Here is a 16,779-nt window from a genome sequence, read left to right as displayed (position 1 = left end):
AATGTATTGGTGATCAAAAAAGTGAGATTGGACTGGTGAGATGACGTATTTATGGAAACCCTAGAAGTCTATGGAAACTGATGAGGCAAAAAATCCTAGTTTGAAAAAAAGTATGTGCCACCATTCAGAAATTGCTTCAATTTTTTAATAATTGAAATTTACGTGCACCAGCCAACTTGGATCCTTTGTTCTTCTTGAACTAAACTGTTTCTTGTAGCCTCATGTTTACTGAAGCCTAAAATTAGAACTGACAGCAATTCAGTGCAACAAAGTGGGCTTCCTCCCCTGCCCGTCCGCCCGCAGCCCATGTCCCATTCATGCCCTAGAAATCCACTCATCTCTCAGTGGTCATCTGCCAAGAGAAGAAAAATAGGGCAGAGATGGGAACGTGTCGTTCAGGCAGGGGACAGGAGAGTGAACCTGCTGGCTCACCCCTGCTGCCTCCCATCAGAACCTCACCTCTGCAGCGCTGGTCCTCGCTCTTGTCCTCTTCCGACACATCTGGCGCTTCCAACAAGAGCTGGTCCAGCACTTGCTTGCACTCTTGCAGTAGCACAGCTACCACTTTTTGGTTATTCATGATGATTACGATGAATTGGGTGTCCCTGGGTCTAGGGTGATCAATTACCTAGGAGAAGACATTGATTCTCAATAAAGGAGCCCCTTGAAGTCCGAAGTACCTGGTGAACAAAAGAGAGGGAAAGATGATTAACTGAAGCATCATCAATTATCTGTGAGACTCAAGCAGGGAGAGATAATAGGGCAAACAGAGGAAAGTACATGACAGCCCCCGAGGACTTTATTAGAGGAGTGTGTGAAATTACTGCAGGGCCTGGCTAGATGGGCAGCACCTCCGAAGGCCTCAGAGTGCAGAAGCAAGAGGGGCCTGGTACAGACCCCAGTTATCTATCCACAGTGACGTCAGTGGAATCACATGGGACAAATGAAATGAATGTACTGCATGATTTATTTATCTTCTGCATACTTCACATCAGTGCCTCTGGAGCTCAGTGGCACCACACTCTCTGCTCTCTAGAAGTCCACAGGAAGCATCTGGCTAACAGTTCTAATATCAGACACTAGTACACGGTAATAACCCACTGCTGATTTCCCCTGTGCAGTATTCTTCATAATATTTAGCATGATATAATTTGGACCAAGATAGGCAATGACAAATGCCAAATTTAAAGCTCTTCACTGCCAGGAACATTACCAAGTCAAATAGAGAACTGATATCCTAGAAAACCCAATTTCCCAAATCCATCAAATGGATGGATCTGTCATATGGATCTACTTATATTGTCATGTAACATATATACAATTGAGAGATTTCTTAACGCAAATATTAGTGTGATTAATGAGCTACTGCCGTCAAGGTAATTTCAAGAATGAAATAACTTACTAACAGCACACACAAAAAATGCCTGACAAATACATAGAAAAGCATTATTCAATTAACAAATCTTTTTGTCTATCTTTCTTTTGTTAAAGTATTATATTGTAAATGAAAGACAGGAAGTTATTCTCTCTTAGACATTGTCAGAATAGACAGTGGAGCAGCTGTCAGGTTTAGACACTCCTGGAGGGCATGTAGAATTTTATTACCAAAAGCAAGAGAATCTGAAAGGGAAGAAAGTAACAGATATATGGATGGCTCTAGTTATTCTGTCTCTGAGCTTATGCATGCAATGAAGAAACCATTGAAAATATTAAAGCAGTGAATTATTGTGTTGGTGTTGGGATTAAATGTGCTCTACTAGCCAATGGTTTCTTAACTAACTTTAAGAAGTTGGTTTTGAATTTGAAATAGCAAGAAAGCCTTTTTCTCTCTCTCATTTTCTACTCTGTGACTTAACAGGAGCAGAAAATGAAAGCTGAGCTAACTGTGTAATCTAAATTTTGTGTTTTTCATACTAACTTGGCAGGTATACTTCATATCTCCATATACTTTGTGTTTTTACACACACACACACACATTACACACATACATTACAGAGCTAGAACTGCCAAAGCAAAGCTTGAGGTTATTACAGGCTTGTTTCATTTAAAATACTAATGTATTTGTTGATGAAGAACACAAGCAGAGTGCTCAAATACAAAATTTGTGTTACTTGAAAGGGCATTCACTTAAGTGAGATACTGAGGAATTAGTCACTAAGAGCAAGTCTAACCATTGGTGTCTCTGTGCCACTTTTTGGTAATTCTTGGAATGTTTCAAACTTTTTCATTATTATTATATCTGTTATGGTGATCTGAGATCAGTGATCTTTGATGTTATTATTGTAATTATTTTGGGGCACCACAAACTGTCTGGGAGCCAGCAAAGTTAATCCATAAATATTGTGTGTCTTCTGACTGCTCCACTGACCACTCATTTCTTCATATATTTTCCTCTCCTCAGGCCTCCCTATTCCCTGAGACACAAAAAATATATTAAAATTCGGTCACTTAATAACCCTACAGCAGCCTCTATGTGTTCAAGTGAAAGGAAGAGTCACACATCTAACACTTTAAGTCAACAGCTAGTAATGTTAAGCTGAGACAGAAAGGCATGTTGAAAGTCAAGATAGGCCAAAAGATAGGCCTCTTGTGACAAACATCCAAGATGTGAAATGCAAAAAAAAAAAAAAAAATTTCTTGAAGAAAAGGAAAAGTGCTACTCCAGAGAACACACAGGTGGTAAGAAAGTGAAACAGCCTTATTGCTGATATGGAGAAAATTTTAATGGATAGAGAATTAAACCAGCCACAACACTCCCTTAAGCCAAACCCTCATCTAGAGTAAGGCCCCATCTGTCTTCAACTCTATGAAGACTGAGAGAGGTGAGGAAGCTGCAGAAGAAAAGTTGGAAGCTGGAAGAGGTTAGTTCAAGAGTTTTAAGGAAAGAAGCCATCTCCATAACATAAAAGTGCAAGATGAAGCAGCAAGTGCTGATGTAGAAGCTGCAGCAAATTATATAGAAAAGCTAGTTAAGATAATTGATGCCCAGCCTGGGCAACAGAGGGAGACCCCATCTCTACAAAAAATAAAAAAATTAGCTGGGTGTGGTGGTGCACACCTGTGGTCCTAGTTACTCAGGAGGCTGAGGTAGGAGGATTGCTTGAGCCCAGGAGATTGAGGCTGGAGTGAGCTGTGACTGCACCACCACACTCCAGCTGGGTGACAGAGAAAGGCTCTGTCTCAAAAAAAAAAAAAAAGAAAGAAAAAGATCACTGACGAAGGTGGCTACACTAAACAACAGATTTTCAGTGGTGACAAAACAGCCTTGTAGTGGAAGAAGATACCATCTAGGACTTTCATATCTAGAGGGGAGGAGTCAATGCCTGGCTTCAAAGCTCCAAGGACAGGGTGACTCTCTTGTTAGAGGTTAATGCAGCTGGTGGCTTTACGTTGAAGCCAGTATTCATTTACTGTTCTGAAAACCCTAAGACCCTTAAGAATTATACTAAATCTACTCTGCCTGTGCTCTATAAGTGGAACAACTAAGCCTGATAACAGGATATCTGTTCACAACATGGTTTACTGAATATTTTAAGTTCCCTGTAGAGACCTACCTCCCAGAAAAAAAGATTTCCTTCAAAATGTTACTGCTCATTGACAGTGTACCTGGTCACTCAAGAGCTCTGATTGAGATGTACAAGATTAATGTTGTTCCTATGCCTGCTGATATAACATTCATTCTACAGCACATGGGTCAAGAAATAATTTCAACTTTTAAGTCTTCGAAGAAATTCATTTCATAAGGCTATAGCTTATAGTGATTACAGCTTATATCTTTTATAGTAATTTCTTTGATGGATCTGGGCAAAGCAAATTCTTCTAATGGACCTTCTGAAAAGGATTCACCATTCTAGACACCACTAAGAACATTCGTGATTCATGGGAGAGGGGCAAAATATCCACATTAACAGGAACTCAGGAGAAACTGAGTCCAATCCTCATAGATAACTGTGGAGTGTTCAAGACTTCAGTGGTGGAAGTAGCTGCAGATGTGGTGGAAATAGCAAGAGAACTAGAATTAGAAAAGCCTAAGATATGACTGAATTGCTGCAATCTCATGATAAAACTTGAATGAATGGGACGTTGCTCCTTATAGATGGGCGAGGAAGGTGGTTTCTTGAGATGAAATCTACTCCTGGTAAAGATGCTGTGAACATTGTTGAAATGGCAACAAACCATGTAGTATATTATGTAAACTTAGTTGGTAAAGCAGCAGCAGGATTTAAGAGGACCGACTGCAATTTTGAAAGAAGTTCTACCATGGGTGAATGCTATCAGACAGCATCACATGCTACAGAAAAATCTTTAGGAAAAGGATGACTCAATCCATGTAGCAAACTTCATTGTTGTCTTAATTTAAGAAATTGCCTTAGCCACTCCAGCCTTCAGCAACGATCACTCTGATCAGTCAGCAGCCATCAACATTGAGGCAAGACCCTCTACCAGCAGAAAGATTAGGACTTGCTGAAGGCTCAGATAATCATTAGCATTTTTTAGCAATAAAGTATTTCTTAATTAAGGTGGGTACTTTTTTAGACATAATATGATTGTACACTTACTAGACTATAGCATAGTGTAAACATAACTTTCATTAATATTATGCACTGGGAAACAAAAACATTCATGTAACTCACCTTTTTTTTATTTTAATTTTTTTTAAGAGATGGGTCTCACTATGTTGTCCAAACCACACTCAAACTCCTAGGCTCAAGTGATACTCCCACCTCAGCCTCCCAAGTAGGATTACAGGTACGCACCACTGCACCTGGCTTTGTGTGACTCACTTTATTGTGATACTTGCTTCTGTGCAGAGGGTTGGAACTGAATCCACAATATCTCTGAGGTACACTTGTACAAATTTAATCTCTTTTCTGTTTGGGATACTTCAAAAAAGTATTTCTGTATGGATTGGGTGTTGAACTAAAAGGTTTCCAATGTCCCTTTTAACTCAAATGTCTATAAGTCACAATGTTTTATGCCACAAGCTGGCTATTAGCCTGCCTATCTAGGAAAAGAACTAAGCAGTAAAGGCTGCTCAGAATTTTATCCTCATACTGCTACTGCAAAGAGTACAGGAGCATATGTTTATTCCTTCTGAGTACCGCAGTGAGCTGATAAAAGAGCTAATTACTGAGCTACAGTGAACAAGAGGCCCTGAAGCAATGAAGCAATGATATCTCATTCCCATCATTCCTTGAGAGAGGGAGATATTGGCTAAAATGGGAGGTTAGCATTGAGATTAAAATATACATTTGGTGGTTTAGAAGGTTAAGAAGAAACTTTGCTTGGCGTGAGCTGCAGGTAAGTTGGAGACTCATTTTTCTTCAAGTCCAAAATTAAAGCAAGAAGGGGGTTCTCTTTCCTAGCATTCTTTTGTAGAACTTCATCTAGAAAGAGAGGTGTAACAAAGAAATAGGAAGAGCTCATGCACAAAGAAATAAAACTACATTATAATTTTAGTACCACATCATCCTTTTGTCTAAAGGCTTATGTTTTCTTAGCGCTGTATCATTCCCTTAAGGTAGAAAGTAGTCTTTTGTTGAACTCATAGAAGCAGAGAGTAGGGTGGTGGTTACCAGAGACTGCAGGATGGGGGAATTAGGGAGATGTTGGTCAAAGGATACAAAATTTCAGTTAGACAGGAGGAAAAAGTTCAAGAGATCTATGGGATGTCATGGTGATGATAGTTAAAAACAACGTATTATATACCTGCAAATTGCTAAGAGAGTAGATTTTAAGTGTTCTCACCACAAATAATGGTATGTGAGATAATGTTAATTAGTTTGATTTAACCATTCTATAATGTATGACCATAAATATATATAATTTAATCTGTCAATTAAAATAAAATTAAAAAAGAAAGTAGGCCAGGCATTGTGGCTCACGCCTGTAATCCTAGCACTTTGGGAGGCCAATGCAGGTGGATCACGAAGTCAGGAGATGGAGACCATCCTGGCTATGGAGAAACCTGGTCTTTACTAAAAATATAAAAAATTAGCCGGGTGTGGTGGCTGGCACCTGTAGTCACAGCTACTTGGGAGGCTGAGGCAGGAGAATGGCATGAACCTGGGAGGTGGAGCTTGCAGTGAGCCAAGATCGCGCCACTGCACTCCAGCCTGGGCAACAGAGCAAGACCCCGTCTCAAAAGAAAAAAAAAAAAAGGAAGAAAGTAGTTTTCTTTATATTGACAAATTGAAGTAAATTTTAATTACTCTGTTTCTGTAAATGACTTAAGTAGAAACAGCATATAGTAATGAAAAGAGGACCCAGAAATAGGAAACTAATGCACACAAGAGTGTTCAACAGATATTTGTTGATTAATTCCACTTTATCATTAACTATTTGTAAGACTTCTGAGATTCACTTTTGAGATTGACTTTTCTCATCTGTATTTTTGAAGGAATTGGTTGGAACAATTGTTAAGATGCTTCTAGCTCTTAAATTACATACTCAGCAGCAGTCTAAATAGACCATGTTGTTTATTGCCAACTAATATTTGATATTTGTTTATTAAGAAATTCCCTAGCTCTTTTGAGAACCCTTGCATATCGTTTTTATGTATGTATATTTTTGTGTGGTTAGAAATATTGACTTGAATTTTAGAAGTCGATTACTAAATATACTTATTTGCTTTGGTTTCCTCACTTGCAACACCAATTCCTGATGCACAAGATCATAAATCTCTTCCTTTTGTCTAAGTGATGTGAAAGAGAGATAGGGCATGCAGTTGTATGAAGGCAAACAACAGGACTTGACCTAATCACTTGAGTAAAGCTAGGGCAGATCAAGGGAGGCTTCTTTGAGAATGTGATGCCTGAATTAAGCTTTGAAAGAGTGATAGTGCTTAATGAAGTTAAAATGGTGGGGAATGGCTCTTATGTAGAAGGAACTAGAGAGGAAATGAAAGACGGAGAGGTTGGCTGAACTAGCGTTAAAAGGAGAAAGTTGATATGAGGTGGGACTGGAGAGGTAAATACGGGCTGTGCAGGCCTATGTGTGCCTGGTAAAAAATTGTGTCTTCACCCTAAGAGTGCTAGGAAACTACTGGTAGCAGGAGGACCAGGGCCAGATGTGCATTTGGAAAAAATCACTCTGTTTTAGCTGTAGTGCATACGTTAGGGTGGGGGTTTGCCGGGAGGTAACTGCGGGAAGATCAGTTAGGTATTATTGCAAAAATTCACATGGAAAGTATCAGGACTTTCAACCAGAGAGATAGTGTTAGAGATGTAGAAAACTGGACAGAATTGAGAGCTGTCTGGGAAATAAATGCAATATTGGCATTGGATGGATACGAATGTTATTAAGAATGAGTATCAGTTTCTCCTTCACCATAGCTCAAAACTGAATGGACAACGTTACCATGTTTTGAGACAAGAAGCGTAGAAGAGATCTTCCAGGAAAAGACATAAATGCATCTATTCTGTATTTCTACATATAAAAGTAAGTTAGATAAATCATATCATCCACAATAAGAAATCATATTTTAGCCAAGACAACATTTCTAAAAAGAAGAAGAGATTTCCAAGGTAATTCATGTTTAGTATTTGCAGTTCCCCAGAAATGTACTGAAGACATTCTTCATACTTTTTGAAAGTCACAGCATTTTCCCTTTTCTCTGTAGAATTCAGAGGAGACAATAGGAAGAAAATACTGTAACATGAGAAACGCTTTGGAATCCAACCATCTGTCCAGAATTGTATGGTTCATTGTTAGGCATAACAGAGGCTGGAGCCCAGGAACTTTCCTTCAGGCAACAGTCTGGCTGGAAATTTTGGTCAGCTTCATTTATAAAGGAATCATTTTCAATCTCAACACATATCGGTTTTTCCTCCCCTGAACTGTGGCATTCTGTGAGCTGTATATTGTTTTTACTTTTAAATAATGGGAGTTCCCCAGTATGTTTGGTAATCAATGAATTACTTTTTCTCTTTTAACATCCCTCCCCTGTATTTTTTTTTCTTAAAAATCAAATCTATTTGAAAGGGTCCAGGAAAAGCAATCAGACCATACAAACAGATAATTCTGGAATAAATACCCAAAAAAGTTAGAGTGATACACTTTAAGGCACATGTGCACACTCACAGCTAAGTGGTCATGTGTTTATACATGCTGTACGTGATTTTGATATATAAATTCTTCAGTTCTATTGGTAACTTAGAATTTAGTTGAGTGGCTTAGTTATGGGATAATTGACAAATCAGCTATTATAAAAAGTAACCAAACCAGTGGATTATTCAAAGCTCCGTTTCTTTTAGCATCTGTGTTTGAGTCTTTTCCACTGGACAATTAGTACCCCTATTAGGGAATATGTCAAGGAAAATAAAATGACTCCAAAGCTATTCCATTGTCTACTGGTTGCCACTGCTATTATAACCCACTAGCCAACTAGTTAGAATCCCCAAGCTAGAAGATGTGGAGAAGGGTAAAGAAATATGAACGATGATCTTTACTGTCAAGGAATTTACAATATAATTAGAAGGATAAGATGCAAATATACTAAAAGGTAAACTAGATAAATATAAAGGGCATATAATACACAATTGTACTCTGCAAGCTCAATTTAAATTATCTATGTTGGAATTCAATTAATCCTTGGTTAGATTCATAAGCAAGCCCACAGAGACTATTTAATTCATATGTACATGAATAATTATTCTAAAACAAATTTTCTTTTCTTTTTCTTTTTGAGATGAGTCTCACTCTGTCACCCAGGCTGGAGTGCAGTGGTGCAATCTCGGCTCACTGCAACCCTCTACCTCCTGGGTTCAAGCGATTCTTGTGCCTCAGCCTCTGAGTAGCTGGGATTACAGGCATGCACCACCACGCCCAGCTAATCTAAAACGTCTTTTTAATCTACACTCATTTCTCATATTGTTTCTATGAGAAAAGGTATTCTTGTCTCTAATGTACAACAAGAATACATTTCTCTAATCAGGCACCAAGCAATGACAATCCAGCTGTTCCCACCATTTCACTCTTCTCTGAGCACCCATAGACATAAACTATCACGATATTGCCTCTTGCACTGATTGGCAGTAGAAGTGGGGAAACAAATGGAGAAAGAGGAAGCTGACTAGAGAGTAAAGCAAGTGTGGGGCTCAGAAAGATATTATTGGGTAACAGGCATTTGTCAGCATTTTAAAACTGCATTAAAAGGGAGAAGAAGGCAACTTCTAAGTCACCAAAAACATAAAAAAGTAGACTTCTACTTCTAGCATTGAGGAAGACTACCTAACACTCCCACTGAAAACAATAAAAAATGCTGCAAAAACATTTTAAATCTCTAAAATATGTCAATAAAATGGCAAGAGAGGAAGCAGTACTCAGAAAACAAAAAACGAGTAAAAGCTGGAACCTAAAAAGTTAACTGCAATACAGAAGCTAGCCATTGCCTTGATTGTATTTGCCAAACTGTGAACTTAAAACTGGTTTCACTGTCTTGTAAGGTGAGAGGGGAGAAAGTGAAACCAAAGGCCTTAACTGAGGTAGGAATTTAAATGGAGACTGCACACCCCATGCATAAAACTGAGATCCTAAAAGGTCGCACCTTCAGTGTGAGAGTGAGCTAAAAAATAAATCCTCATCCTCTCCCCTCACCTCCCAGGAAAATTGTCTGTGGCAAAACATGCTGCTTGATGGAGGGGAACAAAAATTTTTCCCTTGAGAATGTGAAGCCACAAAGTCCATAAAACCTCTAGCTAATGATTAATTTAAAATAAATTATTCAAAATGATTAGGTTAGTAGTGTTCCCAGTCAACTGGTGTGACTAAATATAATCCTTTCTTAAAAAAATTAACCTCAATCCAAGCTTCAAAGAATTCCCACCCATAAAATACTAAGACGCATGAGCTCCTGATCAAATCTCACAAAATACATAAGGCAAAAAGAAATCATGAATGAAAGCAGAAACAGCAGATACTAAAATCAGACCCACAAAGACTTTAGATAATGGAGTTAACAGATATAGACTATAAAATATATGTTTAATATATTTAAGGAACTGAATTAATGTGTTGAAAATATTAATAAACAGCACAAGCTACAGAGAAGGCATAAGCAGATTGACTAAGAATAAGAATTTCTAGAAATAAAGATATAAAAATTAAAAATTCAATGAATGCATAGATTCGATAAAAATATTCACTCTAGGTGGGGATCAGTGGCTCATGCCTGTAATCCCAGTACTTTGGGAGGCGGAGGTGGGTGGATCACTTGAGGTCAGGAGTTCGAGAGCAGCCTGGCCAACATGGCAAGACCCTGTCTCTACTAAAAATACAAAAATTAGCCAGACGTGGTGGTGCGCGTGGTGGTGCAATGACTTATAGGTGGCCAGCTACTCACGAGGCTGAGGCAGGAGAATCACTTAAACCTGGGAGCCAGAGGTTGGAATGAGCCAACATCATGCCACTGCACTCCAGCCTGGGCAACAGAGCGAGACTCCGTCTCCAAAAGAAACAAAAATAATTAGCTCTAGCTGAAGATAGAATTTTTGAGCTGGATAATAAATCAGAATATATCACTTAGAATTCAACAGAAAAAAGGCAGAGAAATAGAATATATGAAGACAGGCTAAAAAACAGGAAATAATTTGTAGAAAAGGTCTAACATATGTCTAATCAGAGTCTTAGATGGGAAGAAGGGGGAGCAGCAGTAGAACCATTTGGAGAGATAATTGTGATTGCAAATTTTTTGAACAGGAGACAGAAATATAGTCATCTTTCTGTATCCATGGGAGAATGGTTCTGGGACCCTCCTCAGATACCACTTTCAAAGAATGTTCAAGTCTCTTATATAAAATGGTGTAGTAGTTACACATTTGCCCCTATATTTTAAATCATCTCTAGATTACTTATAATACCTAATGTAAATGGTTGTTATGCTGCATTTTTAATTTGTATTATTTTTTGATATTTTTTGTATTTTCATTTTTTACATTAAAAAAACCTTTTATCATAATTAAGCGTAAGACAGAAACTAGTAAAAAATACAGATAAAAAGGAAAACTGAAATTCTCCTTGATCCCAACACTAGAAATAACCAGTTAATATTCTGATGTATAGTCTACTGTTCTTTTTTATAGGCATACACATGTTTTTCAAATTACAGTTGGGATCAACAGTGTATACACTGTTTCATAACCTACTTTTTATTTACTTATTTATTTTATTTCAATAGCATTTTGGGGAACAGGTGGTGTTTGGCTACATGAATAAGTTCTTTAGTGGTGATTTCTGAGATTTAGGTGAACCCCATCACCTGAGCACTGTACACTGTACCCAATGTGTAGTCTTTTATTCCTCACCCACCTTCCACCCTTTCCCCTAAGTCCTCGAAGTCCACCGTATCATTCTTATGCCTTTGTGTGTTCATAGCTTAGCATCCACTTATGAGGGAGAACATACGATGTTTGGTTTTCCATTCCTGAGTTACTTCTCTTAGAATAATGGTCTTTAATTCCATCCAGGTTGCTGCAAGTGCCATTATTTCATTTCTTTTTATGGCTGAGTAGTAGTCCATGGTGTATATATACCACAATTTCTTTACCCACTCATTGATTGATGGGCATTTGGACTGTTTCCATATTTTTGCATTTGTGAAATGTGCTGCTATAAACATGCATGTGCAAGTATCTTTTTCATATAGTGACTTCTTTTCCTCTGGGTAGATACCCAGGAGTGGGACTGCTGGATCAAATGGTAGTTCTACTTTTAGTTCTTTAAGGGATCTACACACAATTTTCCATAGTTGTACTAGTTTACATTCCCACCAGCAGTGTAAAATTATTCCCTTTTCACAACATCCATGCCAACATCTATTATTTTTTTGATTTTTTGATTATGTCCATTCTTGCAGGAGTAAGGTGGTATCACATAATGGCTAAGATTTGTATTTTCCTGATCATTAATGATGTTAAGCATTTTTTTCATATGTTCATATGTTGTATATCTTTTTTTGAAAACTGTCTATTCATTTCCTTAGCCCACTTTTTGATGGAATTGTTTGTTTTTTTTTTCTTGCTGATTTATTTGTAGATTCTGGAAATTAGTCCTTTGTTGGATGTATAGATTGAGAGGATTTTCAAGGTTGTCTGTTTACTCTGCTGATTGTTACTTTTGCTGTGCAGAAGCTTTTTAGTTTAATTAATCTCCTTTATTTATCTTTGTTTTTGTTGCATTTGATTTCCTTGGGTTCTTGGTCAAGAAGTCTTTAAAGGCCTGAGCCAATGTCTAGTAAGATTTTTCCAATGTTATCTTCTATAATTTTTATGGTTTCAGGTCTTAGATTTAAGTCTTTAATCCATCTTGCGTTGATTTTTATATATATAGAGAGATGAGGATCCAGTTTTATTCTTCTACATGTGGCTTGCCAATTATCCCAGCACCATTTGTTGAATAGGGTGTCCTTTCCCCACTATATGTTTTTGTTTACTTTGTCGAAGATCAGTTAACTGTAAGTATTTGGCTTTATTTCTGGGTTCTCTATTCTGTTCCATTGGTCTATGTGTCTATTTTTATACCAGTATCATGCTGTTTTGGTGACTATGGCCTTATAGTATAGTTTGAAATCAGGTAATGTGATGCCTCCAGATTTGTTCTTTTTGCTTAGTCTTGCTTTGACTATGCAGTCTCTTTTTTGGTTCCATATGAATTTTAGGATTGTTTTTTCTAGTTCTGTGAAGAATTACGACAGTATTTTGATGGGAATTGCATTGAATTTATAGACTGCTTTTGGCAGTATGGTCATTTTCACACTACTGATTCTACCAGTCCATGAGCACAGGATGTTTCCATTTGTTTGTGTTGTCTGTGATTTCTTTCAGCAGTGTTTTGTAGTTTTCTTTGCAGAAGTCTTTCACCTCCTTGGTTAGGTATATTCCTAAGTATTGTATTTCTTTTGCATCTATTGCAAAAGAGGTTGAGTTCTTGATTTGAATGTCAGCTTGGTCACTATTGGTATATAGTAGGGCTACTGATTTGTGTACATTAATTTTGTACCCTGAAACTGCTGAATTTATTTACCAGTTCTAGAAGCTTTTTGGATGAGTCTTTAGGGTTTTCTATAATAGGTATACAATCACGTCATCAACAAACAGTGACAGTTTGACTTCCTCATTACCAACTTGGATGCCCTTTATTTCTTTCTCTTGGCTGACTGCTCTGGCTAGGACTTCCAGCACTATGTTGAATAGAACTGGTGAAAGTGGGCATCTTTGTCTTGTTCCAGCTCTCAGGGGGAATGCTTTCAACTTTTCAACATTCAATATAATGTTGACTGTCAGTCTGTCATAGATGGCTTTTATTACCTTAAGGTATGGCCTTTCTATACTGATTTTGCTGAGGGTTTCAATCATAAAGTAATACTGGATTTTGTTAAATGCTTTTACTGCATCTATTGAGATTTTCATGTGATTTTTGTTTTTAGTTCTGTTTATGTGGTGTGTCACATTTATTGACTTGTGTATGTTAAACCATCCCTGTATCCCTGGTATGAAACCCATGTGATCATGGTGGATTATCTTTTTGGTATGCTGTTGGGTTCTGTTAGCTAGTATTTTGTTGAGGATTTTTGCATCTATGTTCATCAGGGAAATTGGTCTGTAGTTTTCTTTTTGTGATATGTTTTCCTGGTTTTGGTATTAGGGCAATAGTGGCTTCACAGCATGATTTAGGGAAGATTCCTTCTTTCTCTGTCTTTTGGAATAGTGTTAATAGGACTGGTACCAATTCTTCTTTGCATGTCCGATAGAATTCAGCTGTGAACCCATCTGGTCTTGGACTTTTATTTTTTGGGGTAATTACCATTTCAATCTCACTGCTTGTTATTGGTCTGTTCAGAGTTTCTATTTCTTCCTGGTTTAATCTAGGAGGGTTGTATATTTCTAGGAAATTATCCATCTCCTCTAGGTTTTCTAGTTTATGCATGTAAAGGTATTCATAGTAGCCTTGAATGATCTTTTGTATTTCTGTGGTATCAGTTGTAGTATCTTCCATTTCTTTTCTAATTGAGCTTATTTGGATCTTCTCTCTTCTTTTATTGGTTAACTCACAACGGTCTAACAGTTTTATTTATTTTTTCAAAGAACCAGCTTTTTGTTTTATTTATTTTTTGTATATAAATATATATATATTTAATTTAATTCAGTTCTGCTCTGATCTTTGTTATTTCTTTTCTAATGCTGGGTTTGTGTTTGCTTTGTTCTAGTTTCTCTAGTTCCTTGAGGTGTGATCTTAGATTGCCTATTTGTGCTCTTTCAGGCTTTTTAGTGTAGACATTTAATGCTATGAACTTTCCTCTTAGCACTGCCTTTTCCATATCCCAGAGGTTTTGATAGGCTGTGTCACTATTATCATTCAGTTCAAAGAATTTTTAAATTTCTACCTTGACTTTACTATTGACCCAACAATCATTCAGGAGCAGGTTATTTCATTTCCATGTATTTGCACGGTCTTGATGGTTCCCTTTGATTTCCAATTTTATTCCACTGCAGACTGACAGAGTACTGGATATAATTTTGATTTTCTTAAATTTGTTGAGACTTGTTTTGTGGCCTATCATATGGCCTATCTTGGAGAAAGTTCCATGCACTGATGAATAGAATGTATATTCTGTGGTTGTTCAGTAGAACAATAACAATGTTCTGTAAATATCTGAGAAGTCCATTTGTTGTATTGTTTAAATCCATTGTTGCCTTGTTGACTTTCTCTCTTGATGACCTGTCTAGTGCTGTCGGTGGAGTACTGAAGTCCCCCACTATTATTGTGTTGCTGTCTATCTCATTTCTTAGGTCTAGTTGTAGTTGTTTGATAAATTTGGGAGCTCCAGTGTTAGATGCATATTTATTTAGGATTGTGATATTTTCCTGTTGGACTAGTCCTTTTATCATTATACACTATTCCTCTTTTTCTTTTTTAACTGCTGTTGCTTTAAAGTTTGTTTTGTTTAATATAAGAATAGCTATTCCTGCTCACTTTTGGTGTCCATTTGCATGCAATATCTTTTCCATCCCTTTACCTTAAGTTTATGTGAGTCCTTATGTGGTTGGTGAGTTATTATCCAATCTGCTATTCTGTATCTTTTAAGTGGAGCATTTAGGCCCTTTACATTCAACATTAGTATCGAGATGTGAGGTACTATTCTATTCATCATGCTGTTTGTTACCTGAATATCTTAGTGTTTTTCCATTATGTTATGGTTTTATAGGTCCTGTGAGATTTATTCTTTAAGGAGATCCTATTTTGGTGTATTTCAATGATTTGTTTCAAGATTTAGAGCTCCTTTTAGCAGTTCTTGCAGTGCTGGCTTGGTAGTGGCAAATTCTCTCAGCATTTGTTTGTCTGAAAAAGACTGTATCTTTCCTTCATTTATGAAGCTTAATTTTGCTGGATGCAAATTTTTGGCTGACAACTGTTTTGTTTAAGGAGGCTAAAGATAGGACTCCAATCCCTTGTAGCTTGTAGGGTTTCTGCTGAGAAAACTGCTGTTAATCTGATAAGTTTTCCTTAATAGATTACCTGATGCTTTTGCCTCACGGCTCTTAAGATTCTTTCCTTCGTCTTGGCTTTAGAAAACCTGATGACTATGTGCCTAGGTGATTATCTTTTTGCAATAAATTTCCCAGGTGTTCTTTGAGCTTCTTGTATTTGAATATCTAGATCTCTAGCAAGGACAGGGAACTTTTTCTTGATTATTCCCTTAAATGTGTTTTCCAAACTTTTAGATTTCTCTTCTTCCTTGGGAATACCAATTATTTGTAGGTTTAGTCCTTTAACATGATCCCAGACTTCTTGGAGGCTCTGTTCACTTTTTTTTTTAATTCTTTTTTCTTTGTCTGTCAGATTGGTTTAATTTGAAAGCCTTGTGTTTGAGCTCTGAAGTTGTTTCTTCTACTAGTTCGATTCTGTTGCTGAGACTTTCCAGTGCATTTTACATTTCTCTAAGTGTGTCCTTGATTTCCAGAAGTTGTGGTTGTTTTTTATTTATGCTATTTCATTGGAGATTTTTCCATTAATATCTTGTATCATTTTTTTGATTTCCTTAAGCTGGACTTCACCTTTCTCTGGTGCCTCCTTGATTGGCTTAATAATCGACCTTCTGAATTCTTTTTCTGGCAACTCAGAGATTTTATCTTGGTTTGGATCCATTGCTCGTGAGCTAGTGTGACCTTTTGGGGGTGATAAAAAATCTTGTTTTGTCATATTATCAGAATTGTTTGTCTGGTTATTTCTCATTTGGTTAGACTATGTCACAGGGAGGATCTAGGACTCAGATCTGCTGTTCAGGTTCTTTTGTCCCATAGGTGCTCCCTTGATGTGAGGCTCTCCCCCTTCCCCTAGGAATGAGGCTTCCTGAGAGCCAGACTGCAGTGATTGTTATTGCTCTTCTTGATTTAGCCACCCAGCAGAGCTACTGGGCTCCAGGTTGGTACTGGGGAGTGTCTGCAAGGAGTCCTGTGATGTGATCCATCTTCAGGCTTCTCAGCGATGGATACCAGCACCTACTCCAGTGGAGGTAGCAGGAGAATGAAGTGGACTCAGTGAAGGTCCTTGCTTGTGTTTTTGTTTAGTGCACCGGTTTTGTGTTTGTTGGCCTCCAGCCAGGAGGTGGCACTTTCAAGAGTGCATCAACTGTGGTTGTATAGGGAGGATACAAGCTTGCCCTAGAGTCAGGCAGTGGGTGGAGCCATAGAGCTCCCAAGAGAGTATGTCCTTTGTCCTTCCTACCAGAGAAGTTAGTAAAAGGTCATTAAATGGGGGCAGGGTTAGGCGTGTCTAAGCTCA

At 37.6% G+C, this 16,779-nt stretch overlaps 1 protein-coding gene across 18 annotated transcripts in view; it reads right to left on the bottom strand.

Annotated features, from left to right (window-relative positions):
• The window catches only part of ALPK1 (alpha kinase 1), a 218,997-nt gene that overhangs the window by 132,079 nt on the left and 70,139 nt on the right, over positions 1-16,779 (bottom strand). For 14 of the 18 annotated variants that reach the window (XR_010126093.1, XR_010126094.1, XR_008502301.2 and 11 more), the window contains one exon: positions 460-680. Coding sequence is in view for 11 of the 18 variants with exons in the window: in XM_063663983.1 (XP_063520053.1) it covers positions 460-580 (121 nt within the window). In the remaining 7 variants the exon portion in view is untranslated. The remainder of the gene's footprint in view (positions 1-459; positions 681-16,779) is intronic. The other 4 variants (XM_063663991.1, XM_063663986.1, XM_063663987.1 and 1 more) reach the window with 1 other exon arrangement.

This window comes from Pongo pygmaeus, chromosome 3 (genome assembly GCF_028885625.2).
Source record: "Pongo pygmaeus isolate AG05252 chromosome 3, NHGRI_mPonPyg2-v2.0_pri, whole genome shotgun sequence".
NCBI lineage: Eukaryota > Metazoa > Chordata > Mammalia > Primates > Hominidae > Pongo > Pongo pygmaeus.
This window is presented reverse-complemented; position numbering and strand designations above follow the sequence as displayed.